We start from the raw sequence: 16764 nt of genomic DNA, 5'->3' as shown, positions 1-16764 counted from the left end.
TTTTTCTCTAGTTCTAAATTAATTTAAGATTAGAATATTCTGTCATGCAGAGCGATTCCAAAGGATTTTCAAATTGCAAACCCTGCTTTTAGACTGACATATGTTATCTTTCTGTTTTCTTGTTGCAGCTTCCAATGCAATTCATCCAGGCCTCCAAACTATTTCCTGTCCCCTTGGATATTTTCCTTGTGGAAATCTCAGTGTATGTCTGCCACAGCCTCTACACTGCAACGGCATTATAGAGTGTGAAAATGGAGCTGATGAGGATGAATGTGGTAGGTATAGGATGGGTAAAGGTTGGCATTGGGTGCAGGAATCTGTCGCGGAGTTTTTCCGGCCTCACTACTAATGATATTGTTTAAGCTCTTGTCCGGCTAGGCTAAACTAGGCTCAGTAACTTGTCCAAAGCAGTTTTACTGACGGTGTCACACAGGATGAAAACACGCATGCAATTATAGTTTCTTGCAGATCTTCCAAATCTAGATTTTTTTCAAATGTGGTTGCAAAAAATTCTAATTAACTTCTCTTCAAATACCTCAAAGTGGGCTCAATTTTGTATGTGCTCAGATATGAAAGTTAGTTTCGAGTTTATCCCGAGAGTAAAGCCTAACTTACTGCATCATTTACTTATTTAATTATTCCCATTTCAGCTGACCTCCATGGCTGGCCAAACCTTGTAGATTGGTACTTTAACCAAGTTAAGCGCACTGATGGCGAACCAGAGGACTGTTGTGAGTAGACACATGTTTTACTCCATTTGGAGATTGATGTTTCCGATATGGAAAAAATAACTTACTCTATTACTGAAATTCTAGCATGCTCATTTTGTGGGCAGGCAGGGGCGCACAGTTACAACTGGACTTAAGTTCCTGAATGAAAAAATGTATTCCATTTTCCAGAATTGCATCTCTCGCTTTACATAGAAAAAGTTTTCTCCAAGCAAATAAAAGTATAACTCACAACCTTATGATATTGTATAAAATGTGTTAACTCTTAACTCATTGACAATTATAACCTTCCTTCTAGCACTTGACATGTACCCAGAACAGTGCACGTGTAATGGTATGGCCATCATCTGTGAAGACTCAGGGTTTCTCACTGTGCCAGTGGTTTCCTCAAAAGTAATAAAACTGTAAGTAATTTGACTATTCTTTCACTTTAGTAATGCAATCAACAGCAATGAAGTGACGGATGTCCTCATTGGACACCCATCAGTGTTTTTCAGAAAGCACAGTAAGAAGTCTTCCAACACCAGGTTAAAGTCCAACAGGTTTCGGAACACTGCTCCTTCCTCAGGTGAATTCCTCATTCACCTGAGGAAGGAGCAATCCTCCGAAAGCTAGTGATTCGAAACAAACCTGTTGGACTTTAACCTGGTTTTGGAAGACTTCTTACTGTGCCTACCCCAGTCCAACGCCAACATCTCCACATCATTTCAGAAAGCAGTTCTCCCATCTAATGATCAGACCTTTCCATTACACGTTACACATCTTCCTACTTGACAACAAAAGAAGGCTTTTACTCATCAAGCTCACAAACCATGAACAATCCATCTATTTTCAAAGGAAGACTGTGTATAAATACATGCAAAGTTTTGGGAGAAGAAGTTAAACCAGCGATCCCATTCCTCCCTGTATTTTTATAGTGACTTTTCCCCCTTTAGTATTTTTTTTGTCTGTGAACAAGACTGAGAAAATGTTTTTAAAGAAAATAATATTTAGCAATTAAATGATTCCAGATGTTTTTTGGATGTTCTTGCTGGAATGTAAGCTGGAATTTTCTGGCCATGTCAGGGCAAGACCTGTCACGGGAGATTCAGGGGCCCAGCCAAAGAGACTTACAGCAGGACTGGACGATCCCAGTAGCTGGCTGGGGCCAGAAAATCCCGTCCGTAGAGTGGAGAAGGTATCGATCCTCCAGGACAAGATCGCAACTAGAATTGTATTAGGATGTTATTTTTTTCCAATGCATAACCCTACAGCAAAGCGATCGTTTTTCCCTGAGTCGGGGTCCAATTGTTTAATCATTTCATGAGACGTGGCACAGCTGGCTAGGCCAACATTTGTTGCCCATCTGTAATTGTCTTTGAGAAGGCATTGGTGAACCGCATTCTTGAACCATGATCCATGTGGTGCAGGTACACCCACATTGCTGTCAGGAAGGGAATTCCAGGATTTTAACCCAGTGACAGTGAAGGAATGGCAATGAGCGCAATTTAACAGAAAGTGTCATTTTGGGCGCAAATGGCGGGGTATTTCTCGATGCCAGCATTGGCGACGTCTCAGACCATATTTAACAGCACATAGTGCCGAAAATCAGCCACCGCATACTTCTCGCCTTGACTGGCTGTCTCGCCGTCTGGTTCTCCAGACTCGCGCCACAGCTTCTTGCCGCTAACAAGAGAGAGCTGCTTTTAAACGCTCCCTCACCACTCGCTCCCTGTAAACACACAAGCATGGTAGTGCGCAAACATACTCCTTGCTACGGCAATGCCGACCTGGCCAGCTTTTTCAATGCTGTTGATGTGAGACGGGCATCCTGTTTCCCGAGGGAGTCGGAGGACCAGCAGCAGGGTCAGCAAGGCCGCCTAGGAGGCAGTGGCAGCAGCTGTCGGTTTGGAAACATAAGGGGCTACATTGAATAGCCTTCCCGGAGTCAGCAGCAGGGGTTGTGATGTGGAATAAACCCACCACCATTGATTGCAACGCCAGCACCAATATGGTGCTACCTGCTTATTGGAATGATATCTGCATGTAACTAGTGCTATCCGCACTGTTGATTGGCTGCATACATTAATAGGGGGGGGGCTCAAATCGTAGCTTCCTGGCACTGGTGAAAGCACTCAATACCACTTAAGCTTGTGTAAATAAATATTGAGAGATTGACAAAAGGGCACAGAAAATCATAGCTTATTTGAAGTTCAGTTAACTGTCAATCAAGCAAAGACCATACTTCTCTCTAGCTGTGTGAACAGATTGATCCTTTTATGAGAGTCTGGGCTCTCATCCAAGAATGCATGTATAGTAACTTCTAAGGAAACTATCATAAACATAGGTGGATTTTTTGTTTACATAGATACAAGTTACATTTTACATAGCATCTCACTCCCAGTGTAGACCCTCCCGGGAGGATAGTTCCTAACAGACCCTGACTTGGGCCTGCTTTTATCCTATGGTTTGAAGCCCCCCTCCCCCCCCCCCCTACCTAGGGAGCTTGTGGTCAATGAGCCCCATTGGGAGATCAGTGATTGTTTCCTCACCATGTTAAGGGCCTAAAATGTATCAAAATAACCAATGATGAAGTCCTAGAAAACTGAGGCTGGCCTTGTAACCAGCTCGCCTTGGGACTTGTGGCCAGCTCCGATCTGTGAACAGGGTGATGGGTCCAACTCCAATCTGCATCCAGGAAAACAGTGGGTAAAGGGCACTATATAGCAAGGATAATTCGTTAAGTTGTGAAATTTCCTGACTTGATAGCAGAAATCCATCCCTTAATCCAAATTCTACTTCACCCTCATCCCACCATCTCTTCTGAGTGCCAAGCTGCAGATGGTATCAGCATGCACCTTTCACTTTCCTTCACTCCCATCATCATAATCCCACCCTTGCACCACTCTCCTTTCATACACCCAAGAAGTGCAACGTGGCCAAGCAGAGGAGGAACACCAAAAAGACTGTGGTGAATAGACACCACAATGAGACATTGTCTGTTATTTAGAGAATGGTATAGAGATGAGATCTGCATGTGTAGGACACAGGACATTATAATGCAGGTACCAGATCACTAGAGGGTGAGGTTGCATATTAGTTTAAATACTATAGGATTTATTGGTTCTGTATGGAATGTATATTAAGTCATGGAAGAGTCATAATTTGCCATGGAGCTTATGAGGGGCTACTGTGGGTAGGTGGGGGCTTGAGTTAGCATTGAATTGACCTGAGGGCTATAAGGGTCCATGAGGGTGGGGTGTGGTGGAGCGGCATGGCTCGTCTTCAGATATCCATGACAGGTGGTGGACAATTAAACAACTCACTGGAGGAAATGGCTCCTCAAATATCCCCATGCTCAATGATGAAGGAGCCCAGCACTTCTGTGCAAAAGATCATAGAATCCCTGCAGTGCAGATGGAGGACATTTGGCCCATTGAGTCTGCACCGACCCTCAGAAATAAGACCATAAGACATAGGAGCAGAATTAGACCACTCGGCCCATAAAGTCTGCTCCGCCATTCAATCATGGCTGATATTTGTCTCATCCCCATTCACCTTCCTTCTCCCCATAACCCCTGATCCTCTTATTAATCAATACACCCTAGGAAGGCCCACTCCCTCCATGCTATCCCCATAGCCTACCTAACCTTTGGACACTAAGGGGTAATTTAGCATGGCCAATCCACCTAACCTGCATATCTTTGGACTGTAGGAGGAAACCGGAGCACCCAGAGGATACCCACACAGATACGGGGAGAACGTGTAAACTCCCAGTCACCCAAAGTCGGATGCAAACCCAGGTCCTTGGTGCTGTGATGCAGCAGTGCTAACCACTGTGCCACCCCCAAGTCTGAAGCATTCACAAAAATCTTCAGCCAGAACTGCTGAGTGGATTATCCATTTCAGCCTCCTCCGGAGCATTCCGGCACACAGATGTCAGTCTTCAGCCAATTTGATTCACACCACGGGATAGCAAGAACCAGCTGACCACACTGGATTCTGCAAAGGATATTGGCCCTGACAGTATTCTTCACAATAGTCCTGAAGAATTGTGCTCCAAAGCATGCCTCACCTCTAGCCAAGCTGCTCCAGTACAGTTACAACATTGGTATCTACCCAGCAATGTGGAAAATTACGCAGGTGTGTCCTGTACACGATAAACAGGACAAATCCAACCCAGCCATTTATCTCAATCATCAGCAAAATTATGGAAGGAGTCATTAACAGTGCCAACAAGCGGCACTTACTGAGCAATAACCTGCTCATGGAGGCTCAGTTTGGGTTCCACAAGGGTCACTCAGTTCCTGACCTCATTACTTCCTTGGTTCAAAAATGGACAAAACGCTGGATGCCAGAGGGGAGGTGAGAGTGACTGCCCTTGACATCAAGGCAGCATTTTAACCGAGTATGGCATCAAGGTGCCCGAGCTAAACTGGCGTCAATGGAAACCAGGGAGAAAACTCTCCACTGATTGGAGTCACACCTGGCACCAAAGAAGGTGGTTGTGATGGTTGGAAGTCAATCATCTCAGCTCCAGGACATCACTTCAGGGTTGTCTCCTTGGGCTAACCACATTCAGCTGCTTCATCAATGACCTTCCTTCCATCATTAAGTCAGAAGTGGGGATGTTCACAGATGACTGCACAATGTCCAGTACCATCTGCGACTCCTCAGATACTGAAGTAGTCCATATCCAAATGCAGCAATATTTGGACAATATCCAGGCTTGGGCTGATAAGGGGCGAGTAACATTTGTGTCACACGAGTTCCAGGCAATAACCATCTCCAACAAGAGAAAATCTAACCATTATCACCTGACATTCAATAGCATTGCCAATGCTGAATGTCCCCACTATCATGGGGGTTACCATTGACAACACACTGAACTGGACTAGCCATATAAATTCTGTGGCTACAAGAGCAGGTGCGAGGCTTGGAATCCTGTGACAAGTAACTCACCTCCTGACCCCTGCAAAGCCTGTTCATCTCCAACGCACAAATCAGAGTGTAATGGAATACTCCACACTTGCCTGGGGTAAGTGCAGCTCCACAACACTCAAGAAGCTCAACACCATTCAGAATAAAGCAGCCCACTTGATTGCTCCTCCTTCCACAAATAATCAATCCCTCCACCGCCGATGCACAGTAACAACAGTGTGTACCATCTACAAGATGCACTGCAGTAACTCGCCAAGGTTCCTTAGGCAGCACCTTCCAAACTCACATCCACTGCCACCTCGGAGGACAAGTGCAGCAAATACCTGGGAACACCACCCTGGAGGCTCCTCTCCAAGTCACTCACCACACTGGCGTGGAAATATACCGCTGCTCCTTCGCTGTTGTTGGGTCAAAATCCTGGAATTCCCTCCCTAACAGCACTATGGCTGCACCTACATCTCTAGGACTGCAACAATTCCAGAAGGAAGCTCATCGCCATCTTCTGAAGGGCAACTAGGGATGGGCAATAAATGCTGGCCGAGCCAGTGAATCCCACATCCTGTAAATGAATTGAAAAAAAAGAGAACTCAGATGCGAACTTAATGGCTACACAAGAAGGCTGAAATAAACACAGAAAATGATGGAAATACTCAGTAGGTCTGGCAGCACCTGTGGAGAGAGAGGATGAGTTACTGTTTCAAGGTGCTAGCCTTTCATCAAAACTGTTCTAATGAAAGATTATCGACCTGAGTTGCAAACTCTATCACTCTCCACAGATTCTGCCAGGTTTGCTGTTCCACAATTGTCTGTTTTTATTTCATATTTCCAGTGTTTTGCTGTTGTACATCAGAAGGTTGTTGGCTGAACGTGCACAATTAAATGCTTGGTGAATTAGATAGCCTGCCTGAAAGCCTGCATTCAATGTCAAGGAGCAGGGTGGCATTCTCCATGGCGTGAGGTTTTGTGTGGAGCTTGGGAGTCCAACTTTTCCAGCATGGAAATGGTAGCCAATAACCCAGTGCTGTTCTCAATGTCTCGTCATATAAAACCAAAACTGCTTTTATATCTTTCTGCATCTCTGTCTCAACCTAGGTGGCTAATGGGTAACGACATCACAACACTCGTTGATGACCAATTCACTCGGTACAAACAAATGGAAACACTGTGAGTATTTCCCTAATAACAAGAAAAACAAATTATTTAGCCCTTGAGCCCTTCACAAAGCAATGTAACCAAGTTCTGGCTGATGGTTAATATAATTTTGGTTATGCATAATAAAAAAAGAAGGTGCTGAACTCAAAGAAGAGTCATATTGGACTTCACATATTAACTCGGATTCTCAGATGCTGCCAAGCCTGCTCAGTTTTCCCATCATTTTCTGTTTTAATTTCAGATTTCCCGCATCCACAGTATTTTGTTTTTAATTTGGCATTTATAATTTTTCTCAAGAGTTGGAGAGCAAACGACATCAAAGGCAAACAGAAATGATACTATGGGAGACGGATGTATGCTTATTGGTATTGGCAAGTCTTTTAGGGAGATGTTCCTCTCTGAGTGATAATAGTCAGTTACCTGCGCTCCCCCTCCTCCACTCCCCCTCCCGTGGAGAAGCATCCATAGATAAACTGATTCCTCTGAGCCACTTCCTCTTTGCCTCATCATAGAATCATCATAGAATTTACAAACGTGCAGGAGGAGGCCATTCCGGCCATCGAGTCTACACTGCCCCTGAAAGAGCACCCAACCTAAACCCACACCTCCACCCAACCCCTAACCCAGCAACCCCACCTAACGTACGGGGCAATTTAGCCTGACCAATCCACCTAACCCGCACATCTTTGGACTGCGGGAGGAAACCGGAGCACCCGGAGGAAACCCACGCAGACACGAGGAGAAGGTGCAGACTGCGCACAGACAGTGACCCAAGCTGGGACGAACCCAAAGCCGGGTCCCTGGCGTTATGAAGCAACAGTGCGAACCACTGTACTTCTCATTTGTTCTTTAGCTAAAAATAGCTGCAAATTATAGATAGCACATGAACTGGTGTCTTGTGGAGAATTCCCCTCACACTTGAGTGTCATCATCATATCGAAGTACTTGCAATATGCTGGCACTGTGTGGGAATAGGCAATGGCCATTTTACACAGTTACCTATCGACCTCTGATCATCAGTTTGAATACACAAGTACAATATAAAACTGCAAGAATGCACAAAAAATAACCCATTACAACATTTTGGGATGATATGACTATTCACCATGTACACCTAATTTTTCCCCATTCACAAAGAGCGGAATCTTGTGGACGCAACAAGGGTCTTGATTGTCGGCTGGGGAGCAGGGGAGCCGCTGGTGTAACCTCTTTTCAAGAACACCTGTTGCACCTTGGGCCGTTTTTCACGGCGACCCGCAATTCTCCGGCCCTTCTGGGCCGAGCGGCCTGACGTTCCCGACCTGTTCACGCCGGCGGCAACCACACCTGGTCGCTGCCGGCGTGAACATCGCGTGAAAGATAAGTTTGGGGCCTGTGGGGGGGCGGAGGGGGGATCGAGCACCACGGCCGTGCTCGGGAGGGGACTGGCCTGCAATCGGTGCCCACCGATCGTCGGGCCGGCGTCTCTAAGAGACGCACTCTTTCCCCTCCGCTGCCCCACAAGATCAAGCTGCCACGTCTTGCGGGGCAGCGGCGGGGAAGACGGCAACCTGCGCATCCACAGCTGACGTCACTTAGGCGCCGCCGGCCGCGTCATTATCGGCGCGCCGCCTTGACGCCAGCGTCAAGGCCCGGTGGCCGAGTTCCCCGCAACGTCGCATCTAGCCCCCCGGGGGGGAGAATAGGGGGTGAGGAGTGGCCTCCGACGCTGTCGTGAAACTCTCCGGGTTTCATGCTGGCGTCGGCCATTGCGGAGAATCGCGCCCCTAATGTCAATCAAGCACCTAATATAGGAGCGATGGGCCTTCCCCTGGTGTCAAGGACACCTTGGGTGGGATTCTCCGCCGGCGTGATTCTCCGTTTTGCCGGCGCCCGGGGTTGCCCCACAATGGGAAACCCCATTGACCGGCCAGCGTAACAGAGTATCCCGGCAGGGGGTCGGGGCAGAAATGTGGCGGTGCAGGGCGGAGAATCCAGCCCAAGGTCAGAAGCACGCTTGACTCATAAAATTGCATCTACTGGGAAGGGGAGACAGTTCAAGCCAACTGTTTTCATGGAATTTCAGCTGAAAAGCAGCCAGTAATGATTCAGTGAAAAGACACATATTAATAACTAACTAACGCAAACTGGCAGCAGTCTTGTGGAATGCATGATTCTGCCAACAAATCTTCTCCACGAGCATAGAACATAGAACAGTACAGCACAGAACAGGCCCTTCGGCCCTCGATGTTGTGCCGAGCAATGATCACCCTACTGAAACCCACGTATCCACCCTATACCCGTAACCCAACAACCTCCCCTTAACCTTACTTTTTAGGACACTACGGGCAATTTAGCATGGCCAATCCACCTAACCCGCACATCTTTGGACTGTGGGAGGAAACCGGAGCACCCGGAGGAAACCCACGCACACACGGGGAGGACGTGCAGACTCCGCACAGACAGTGACCCAGCCGGGAATCGAACCTGGGACCCTGGAGCTGTGAAGCATTTATGCTAACCACCATGCTACCGTGCTACCGAGCAAGTTTTCTTTTATTGAAAAAAACAATGTTGAACTTGTTGATTGTTAAATTTCAAAAACTGGAAACACTTGGCAAAACATTTGTATATGTGAACCTGTGTATAACAAACTGAGCATATCTTGATTCAAGTTGGAGTTTTTTTTTAATCTGTCATTTTAGCCATTAAACAGAATAATGACAATTTCCTCAAGCTGGTCCATTTTTAGCTGATATGGACATTAAAAAATACTCTGATGGGAGGATTTACAGTATAACTGCAATAATATTCATCTTAATAGGGCAGCACAGTGGCACAGTGGTTAGCACTGCTGCCTCGCGGCACCAGGGACCCAGGTTCAATCCTGGCCTTGGAGTTTGTACGTTCCCTCGCGATTGCATGGGTTTCCTCCGGGTGCTCCGATTTCCTCCCACAGTTCAAAGATGTGCAGGTTAGGTAGATTGGCCATGATCATTGTGAAGGGTTACGAGATAGGGCGGGGGAGTGGACCGAAGTAGAGTTCTCCTTCGGAAGGTCGGTGCAGACTTGATGGGCTGAATGACCTCCTTCTGCACTGTGGGGATTCGATGGATAATCAACAGACTTAAATCTCTCTCTTCAGGTAAGAGTACATTGGCGACCAACAGACTTCCACATTAGTCATGGAGGTGTGGATCAATGAACATAAATGCCAAATCAAAATAATGAAAAGAGAAAACAAATAAGTTTAAAGCTTTTAATCTGACCGGCCCTTCAGACCTTAATCCCTCTGTTTTTGGATTTAACTTTACTTTTTTGCTGTTAGCCATCCCAGCACTGAAAAAGCTCTGCATCATTGGAAGTGTCGCCTTACGAATAAGACATTAAACTGAGACCCCCATCTAAACAATCTCAAAACACTATTTTAAAAAAGGGGTTTCCCACTGTCCAGGTCAACATTTATCCTGCAATCCACATCACTAAAACACTTTGGCTGGATTTTCAGGCCCCTCCTGCCAGTGGGATGTAGCGGTTCTGACAAAGTCCACCCCACCGCGGTGGGGCAGGTGAGCCATGCAAACGCCAATAGACTTTGGCGGATCTCAAAGATCCTGCAAGCAGCCAATGGCTCCCTGCATCTGTGGTGGAACAACCTCCGGCGGGAGGGAGGATAAAATCCCAGCATTCGCCACCTGTCTCTCATCACAATGCAGACGCCAGTAAAGAGTATTGCAGCTTCAATAGAACCGATGGCAGACCCTCAACTAAGAATGGCCATGGACTAATTGCCCTGTCTAACTCTTCCTAAACACACAGTACAGCTCTGCTAGTAACAGCACAGAGAATAGACAGCTGCCTGCAGAATACCTTCCAGAGCATGATGATCGTGATGCATGCTTCTGAGTTCCAGAGCTTTCAAGATCAGACAACTATTTTCCAAACAGCACGCTTTTATGGAATCATAGAATCATAGAATTTACAGTGCAGAAGGAGACCATTCGGTCCATCGAGTCTACCCTGGCCCTTTCAAAGAGCACCCTACTTAAGCTCACACCTCCACCCCATCCCAGTAACCCCACCTACCCTCTTTTTGGACACTAAAGGCAATTTATCATGGCCAATCCCCCTAACCTGTACATCTTTGGACTACGGGAGGAAACCGGAGCACATGTTGTTTTTGCTATTTTAACAATGTAAGTCAAGTGCAGCCACTGTAATAAAACCCCTGTCAAATTACAGAATTGATTGTTGTAGAGTAGATCCTGTCATGTACAGTTATCATATAATAAAGATTTTCCAGTGCATACAAGGTACCCTCCATTCACTCTTCCATCAGTGGAGACTCTGAGAGATGTCAATGAAAAGGAAGTCATTGTCAGGAAGAAAGAAGATCATTGCAACATTTTCAGATTGAAAGCTAGCATATTTCAAAAGCTGTACTGATTTTGTGTCACACAAGTGCCAGGCAATGACTGCTCCAACTAAAGACAAGCTAACCATTGTATATTTTATCTATCACAGAGCAATTTAAAGATGACACTATTTGCTATGTGCAACAGGTTTATTTTAGTAAGAGTTTTAAAATATCTGTGCATTCACAAAATCTCTGTAATCATGCTTGCAACTCAACGTCTAGTCGCTACTGTGGCATGTTTACTTCGCTGAGTCCACACCCAGGCTAAACCAATCAAACAGAGTGAGCATAGATCAGTTACAAAAGAGAAAGTGGTGGAAAATCTCAGCAAGTCTGGCAGCATCTGTAGGGAGAGAAAAGAGCCAACGTTTCGAGTCCGATGACTCTTTGTCAACCAGACTCAACAAATCAAAAACAGAACCATTGAAAAGTGCACTAACCTTGACATTCAATGGCATTACCATTGCTGAATCCCTCACTGTCAACATCCTGGAGGTTACCATTGACCAGAAACTAAACTGGACCAACCATATAAGTACTGTGGTTGCAAGAGCCTTGGGTGACTGCCTGGGTGGAGTTTGCACTTTCCATCCCTGCCTGTGTAGGTTTCCTCTGGGGGCTCCCATTTCCTACCTGGAAGAAACTAACACAGACACAGGGAGAAAGAGCAAATTCCACACAGACAGTCACCCAAGGCTGAAATTGAACCCGGGTCCCTTGCACTGTGAGGCAGTCGTGCTAACCACTGTGCTGCCCCATTTCAATGAGACTGACCATCACCGTCTCAAGGGCAATTAGGGATGGGCAACCAATGCTGGCCTTGCCAGGGGCATCCAAATCCTGTGAAAAAATGTAACAAGTTTTTGTCATCCAATTATTGCACCTTAAACAAATACTTAAAAATTAATTGATCCTCATGGTGCCAAGGACCTGAGTTCGATCCTGGCCCCGGGTCACTGTCTGTGTGGAGTTTGCACATTCTCCTCGTGTCTGCCCCGCCAACCCAGAGTTGTGTAGGGTAGGTGGATTGGGCACGCTAAATTAATTGGGGAAAAATTCAGAATTTAATTGGTGAGGCACATAATCTGATGTTAATCATGCACCTATACACTGACTAAGTGAACTGGGATGTCGCTATTGAAACTCTAGTCATTGATGCTAAAACGTCACAGGAAGCACGGTAACTTTGAAGGCAGCACGGTAATTTCTAAGGCAGCAAGCATAGTAGTTAGCACAGTTGCTCCACAGCTCCAGGGTCCCAGGTTCAATTCCCGGCTTGGGTCACTGTGCAAAGTCTGCACGTTCTCCCCGTGTCTGCATGGGTTTCCTCCGGGCGCTCCGGTTTCCTCCCATAAGTCCCGAAAGACGTGCTGTTAGGTAGTTTGGACATTCTGAATTCTTCCTCTGTGTACCTAAACAGGCGGCAAAATGTGGCGACTAGGGGATTTTCACAGTAACCTCATTGCAGTGTTAATGCTTGTGACAATAAGGATTTTTTTTTTTTTTAAATACCACCCTCACACTGTTAAATTCAACTGAAGATTTCTGTGCTGTGTCTGTGGTTGAGTATTGTGCGAGTCAGTTGTAGCCGGTCAGTTCTCTTGCATCTTTCTTGCTTGATTTTGAAGTAGATTTCTGTGATTTCTTTCACAGGGTGCTGCAAAACAATTCGATTCGCTCCATATCCAGCAAAGCATTTTCAGGACTTTTTCAACTGAAGAAACTGTAAGTATTTAAAACTTGAGGTCTTGTTAAGTCACTCTACTCCGGGGAATGATAGACCTGAATATTACTGATGTTCAATCCTTAGGCTTTGTGATTTTGAAGGAGTGCCTTATTTTCCATGGCTCCTCGAAAACTCCACAAGCTTAAGTGTAAAGTTTGCCAAAAAAACTGTACAAAGTACAAAGAACTAAGAACAATAACTTCAGCCCTCCAAGCCTGCACCGACCATGGTACCTGTTGAAACTAAAACCATATCCTTCCATTCCCACCCTATTCATATATTTGTCTAGATGCCCCTTAAATGCCGCTATTGTACCTGCTCCCACCACCTCCCCAGGCAGCGTGTTCCATATATTTACCACACTCTGTGTAAAGAACTTGCTGCGCACATCAGTTCTAAACTTTTCCCCATGCACGTTAAACCTATGTCCCCCTAGTACTTGACTCTCCTACTCTAGGAAAGAGCATCTGACTATCCACTCTGTCCATGACACTCATAATCTTGTAGATCTCTATCAGGTCGCCTCTCAACCTCCATCGTTCCAGTGAGAACAGACCGAGTTTGGCATTGTACAATTCTGGTAGCCACACTACCAGTTTTTATCTAATCTCTCCTCATAGCTAATGCCCTCCATTCCAGGCAACCTCGCTGTAAACCGCTTCTGTATCCTCCCCAAAGCATTCACATCCTTCTGGTAGTGTGGCGACCAGAATTGTACACAATATTCTAAATGAGACCTAACTAAGGTCATGTACAGCTGCAACATGACTTGCCAATTTTTATATTCAATTACCCGACCGTATGCCTTCTTGACCACCTTATCCACATGCGTTGCCACTTTCATTGACCGGTGGACATGCACGCCCAAATCTCTCCGCCTGTCAGTACTCGCAAGAGTTCTACCATTTATTGTGTAATTCCTACATGCATTGGACCTTCCAAAGTGCATTACCTCACACTTGTCCGGATTAAACTCCATCTTCCATTCCTCTGCCATTCCTCCGCCCAAGACTCCAACCAGTTTATATCCTGCTGTATCCTCTGACAATCCTCTTCACCAACCGCAACTCCACCAATTTTTGAGTCGTCCGCGAACTTACTAATCAGACCAACTACAAATCATTTATATACACCACAAACAACAAAGGCCCCAGAACTGATCCCTGTGGAATTCCGCTGGTCACAGCCTTCCATTCAGAAAAGCACCCTTCTAATGCTACCTTCTGTCTTCTGTGCCCAAGCCAGTTCTGTATCCAACTTGCCAGCTTTCCTCTGATCCCATGCAACTTCAACTTTTGTACCAGTCTACCACGAGGTGCCTTGTCAAAGGCTTTACTGAAGTCTATGTTTACAACATCTACTGCCTTTCCTTCATCTATCATCTTCGTCACTTCCTCCCGTACCAGCCTCCCCGAACAGGTGCCAGAATGTGGCGACTAAGGGCTTGTCACAGTAACTTCATTTGAAGGCTACTTGTGACAATAAGCGATTTTCATTTCATTTCATTTCCTTAAAAAACACGATTAAATTAGTGAGGCACAACCTCTCCTTCACAAAACTATGCTGTCCATCATTAATATGTCCATTTCGGGCAGCACGGTGGCCTAGTGGTTAGCACAGCTGCCTCACGGCGCTGAGGTCCCAGGTTCAATCCCGGCTCTGGGTCACTGTCCATGTAGAGTTTGCACATTCTCCCCGTGTCTAAGTGGGTTTCACCCCCACAACCCAAAAAAAATGTGCCGGCTAGGTGGATTGGAAACACTAAATTAACCCCTTAATTGGAAAAAATAATTGGGTAATCTAAATTTATAAAATAAAATAAAAAATAAAAAATTAATATGTCCATTTGTTTCCAAATGTGAGTAAATCCAATCGCTAAGAATCTTTTCCGATAATTTCCCTACCACTGACGTAAGGCTCACCGGCCTATAATTTCCTGGATTATCCCCGCAGCCTTCTTAAACAATGGAACAACACTGGCTGCTCTCCAGTCGTCTGGAACCCCAGCTGTAGCCAATGAGAATACAAAGATTATTGTCAAGGCCACAGCAATTTCCTCCCTTGTCTCCCTCAGTTTTCTGGAGTAGATCCCATCAGTCCCGGGGGACTTATCTACTTTAATGCTTTTTAAGATGCCCAGCACCTCGTCTTTATTAATATCAACATGACTCAGAATATCTACACACTCTACCCTTTACTCCTCATCCACCAAGTCCTTCTTTTTGGTGAATACTGAGGCAAAGTATTAATTTAGTATCTCTCCCATTTTCTCTGGATTCCCTCCAATATCCTTGAATGGACCAACCCTTTCTCTGGCTACCCTTTCCTCTTTACATATGTATAACATGCCTTAAGATTTTCCTGAATCCTGTTTGCCACCAACAACATTTCATGACCCCTTTTAGCCTTCCTAACTCCAATCTTAAGTTCCTTCCCACTTGTTTTATATTCTTCAATGGCTTCATCTGTCCTAATGCCTGACGAATGCTTCCTTTTTCTGTTTGATGAGGTTCATAATATCCCTCGTTATCCAGGGTTCCCTAGACTTGCCACCCTTATCTTTCGTCCTCACAGGTACATGCCGGTCCTGGATCACTCTGGTGCAATGCTGAGGGAATGCCGAATTGTCAAATGTGCTCTTCCCTGGATGAGACACCAAACGGAGTCTCCATTTAGGTTAAAGATTCCACAGCATTACTTGGAGAAGAGCGGGGAGTCCTCCTGGTGTCACAGCCATCCCACAAACTTAATGAACAGCCGCAAAGCCAACAGCTGTTTGTGGGATCATACTAAGTGCACGTTGGCTACAGCATTTCACTGTGTAGCAGTGAAAAGTAAGTTGCGTGAAATACAAACAGACAGTGCTGGGAAAATTAAGCAGATCTGACAGAGAAGCAGAGTTAATGTTTCAAGTCCATTATAACTTTTCTTCAGAGCCTCAGCAATTTTCATGAAGCGCTTTGAAACATTTTTTTCGAGTGGTAATAAGGTGCTCTAACAATGCGAATCCTCCTTCTTTGAAGAGCAATAATCTTTTTACTCTCTTACACTAGATTTCTGAGTAACAACCAAATCTCTGTACTGAAGCCGGGACTCTTCCGAGACCTCCATAAGCTTGAGTGGCTGTAAGTGTTTCACATAGTTTTGCGTTTGACCTCTGGAATATTTCTCCTAATATGGTTCAATTATCTTATTTTACACTTAAAACCTTCCACTATTAATCAACACTGAAGCAAGTCTTGAGTGCATTAATAAAAATTAAATGCTGACTGTTTTCCAATGCTTAAGGAAATTTCAAAGTGATAAAAGATCAAAATTCGGAGAGATCAAAGCAAAATTCTGAGCAAGTGGTCAATCCGAAATAAGACAGAAAATGAGTTTTTCTGGAAAGACAACACTCCACAGGCTATGAATGTTTACAGAATATCGTTTAATTTTTAAATAATTCAGAGTATTTGTGTTGTGTAAGCGCCACTAAGTACAACGGAGAATAATGGGAGGGAATCTCTGACCTCCCGCCGGGTCGGAGAATCGCCGGAGGGCGGCGTGAATCCCACCCCCGCCGGCTGCCGAATTCTCCGGTGCTGGGGCTTTGGCGGGGGCGGGAATTGCGGTGAGCCGGTCAGCGGTTGCTGGCAGCGCCCCCCCCAAGCGATTCTCCGGCCCACGATGGGCCGAGTGGCCGCCCGTTTTCGGCGGGTCCCACCGGTGTAAATCACAACAGGTCCTTACCGGCGGGACATGGCTCCACGAGCGGCCTGCAGAATCCTCGGGGGGACGCGGGGGATCTGGCCCCGTGGGGGGGGGGGGGGGAGGGAGTGGGGCGCTGCCAGCAACCGCTG

General features: G+C 45.8%; 1 protein-coding gene across 1 annotated transcript in view; it reads left to right on the top strand.

Moving 5' to 3' along the window:
* rxfp2l (relaxin family peptide receptor 2, like) overlaps positions 1 to 16764 on the top strand; it is a 107253-nt gene that overhangs the window by 36880 nt on the left and 53609 nt on the right. Inside the window, exons 2-7 of the mRNA XM_038776243.1 lie at positions 129 to 275; positions 651 to 731; positions 1027 to 1132; positions 6741 to 6812; positions 12850 to 12921; positions 15976 to 16047. Coding sequence (XP_038632171.1) covers positions 129 to 275; positions 651 to 731; positions 1027 to 1132; positions 6741 to 6812; positions 12850 to 12921; positions 15976 to 16047 — 550 coding nt within the window. The remainder of the gene's footprint in view (positions 1 to 128; positions 276 to 650; positions 732 to 1026; positions 1133 to 6740; positions 6813 to 12849; positions 12922 to 15975; positions 16048 to 16764) is intronic.

Source organism: Scyliorhinus canicula, chromosome 17 (assembly GCF_902713615.1).
Source record: "Scyliorhinus canicula chromosome 17, sScyCan1.1, whole genome shotgun sequence".
NCBI lineage: Eukaryota > Metazoa > Chordata > Chondrichthyes > Carcharhiniformes > Scyliorhinidae > Scyliorhinus > Scyliorhinus canicula.
This window is presented reverse-complemented; position numbering and strand designations above follow the sequence as displayed.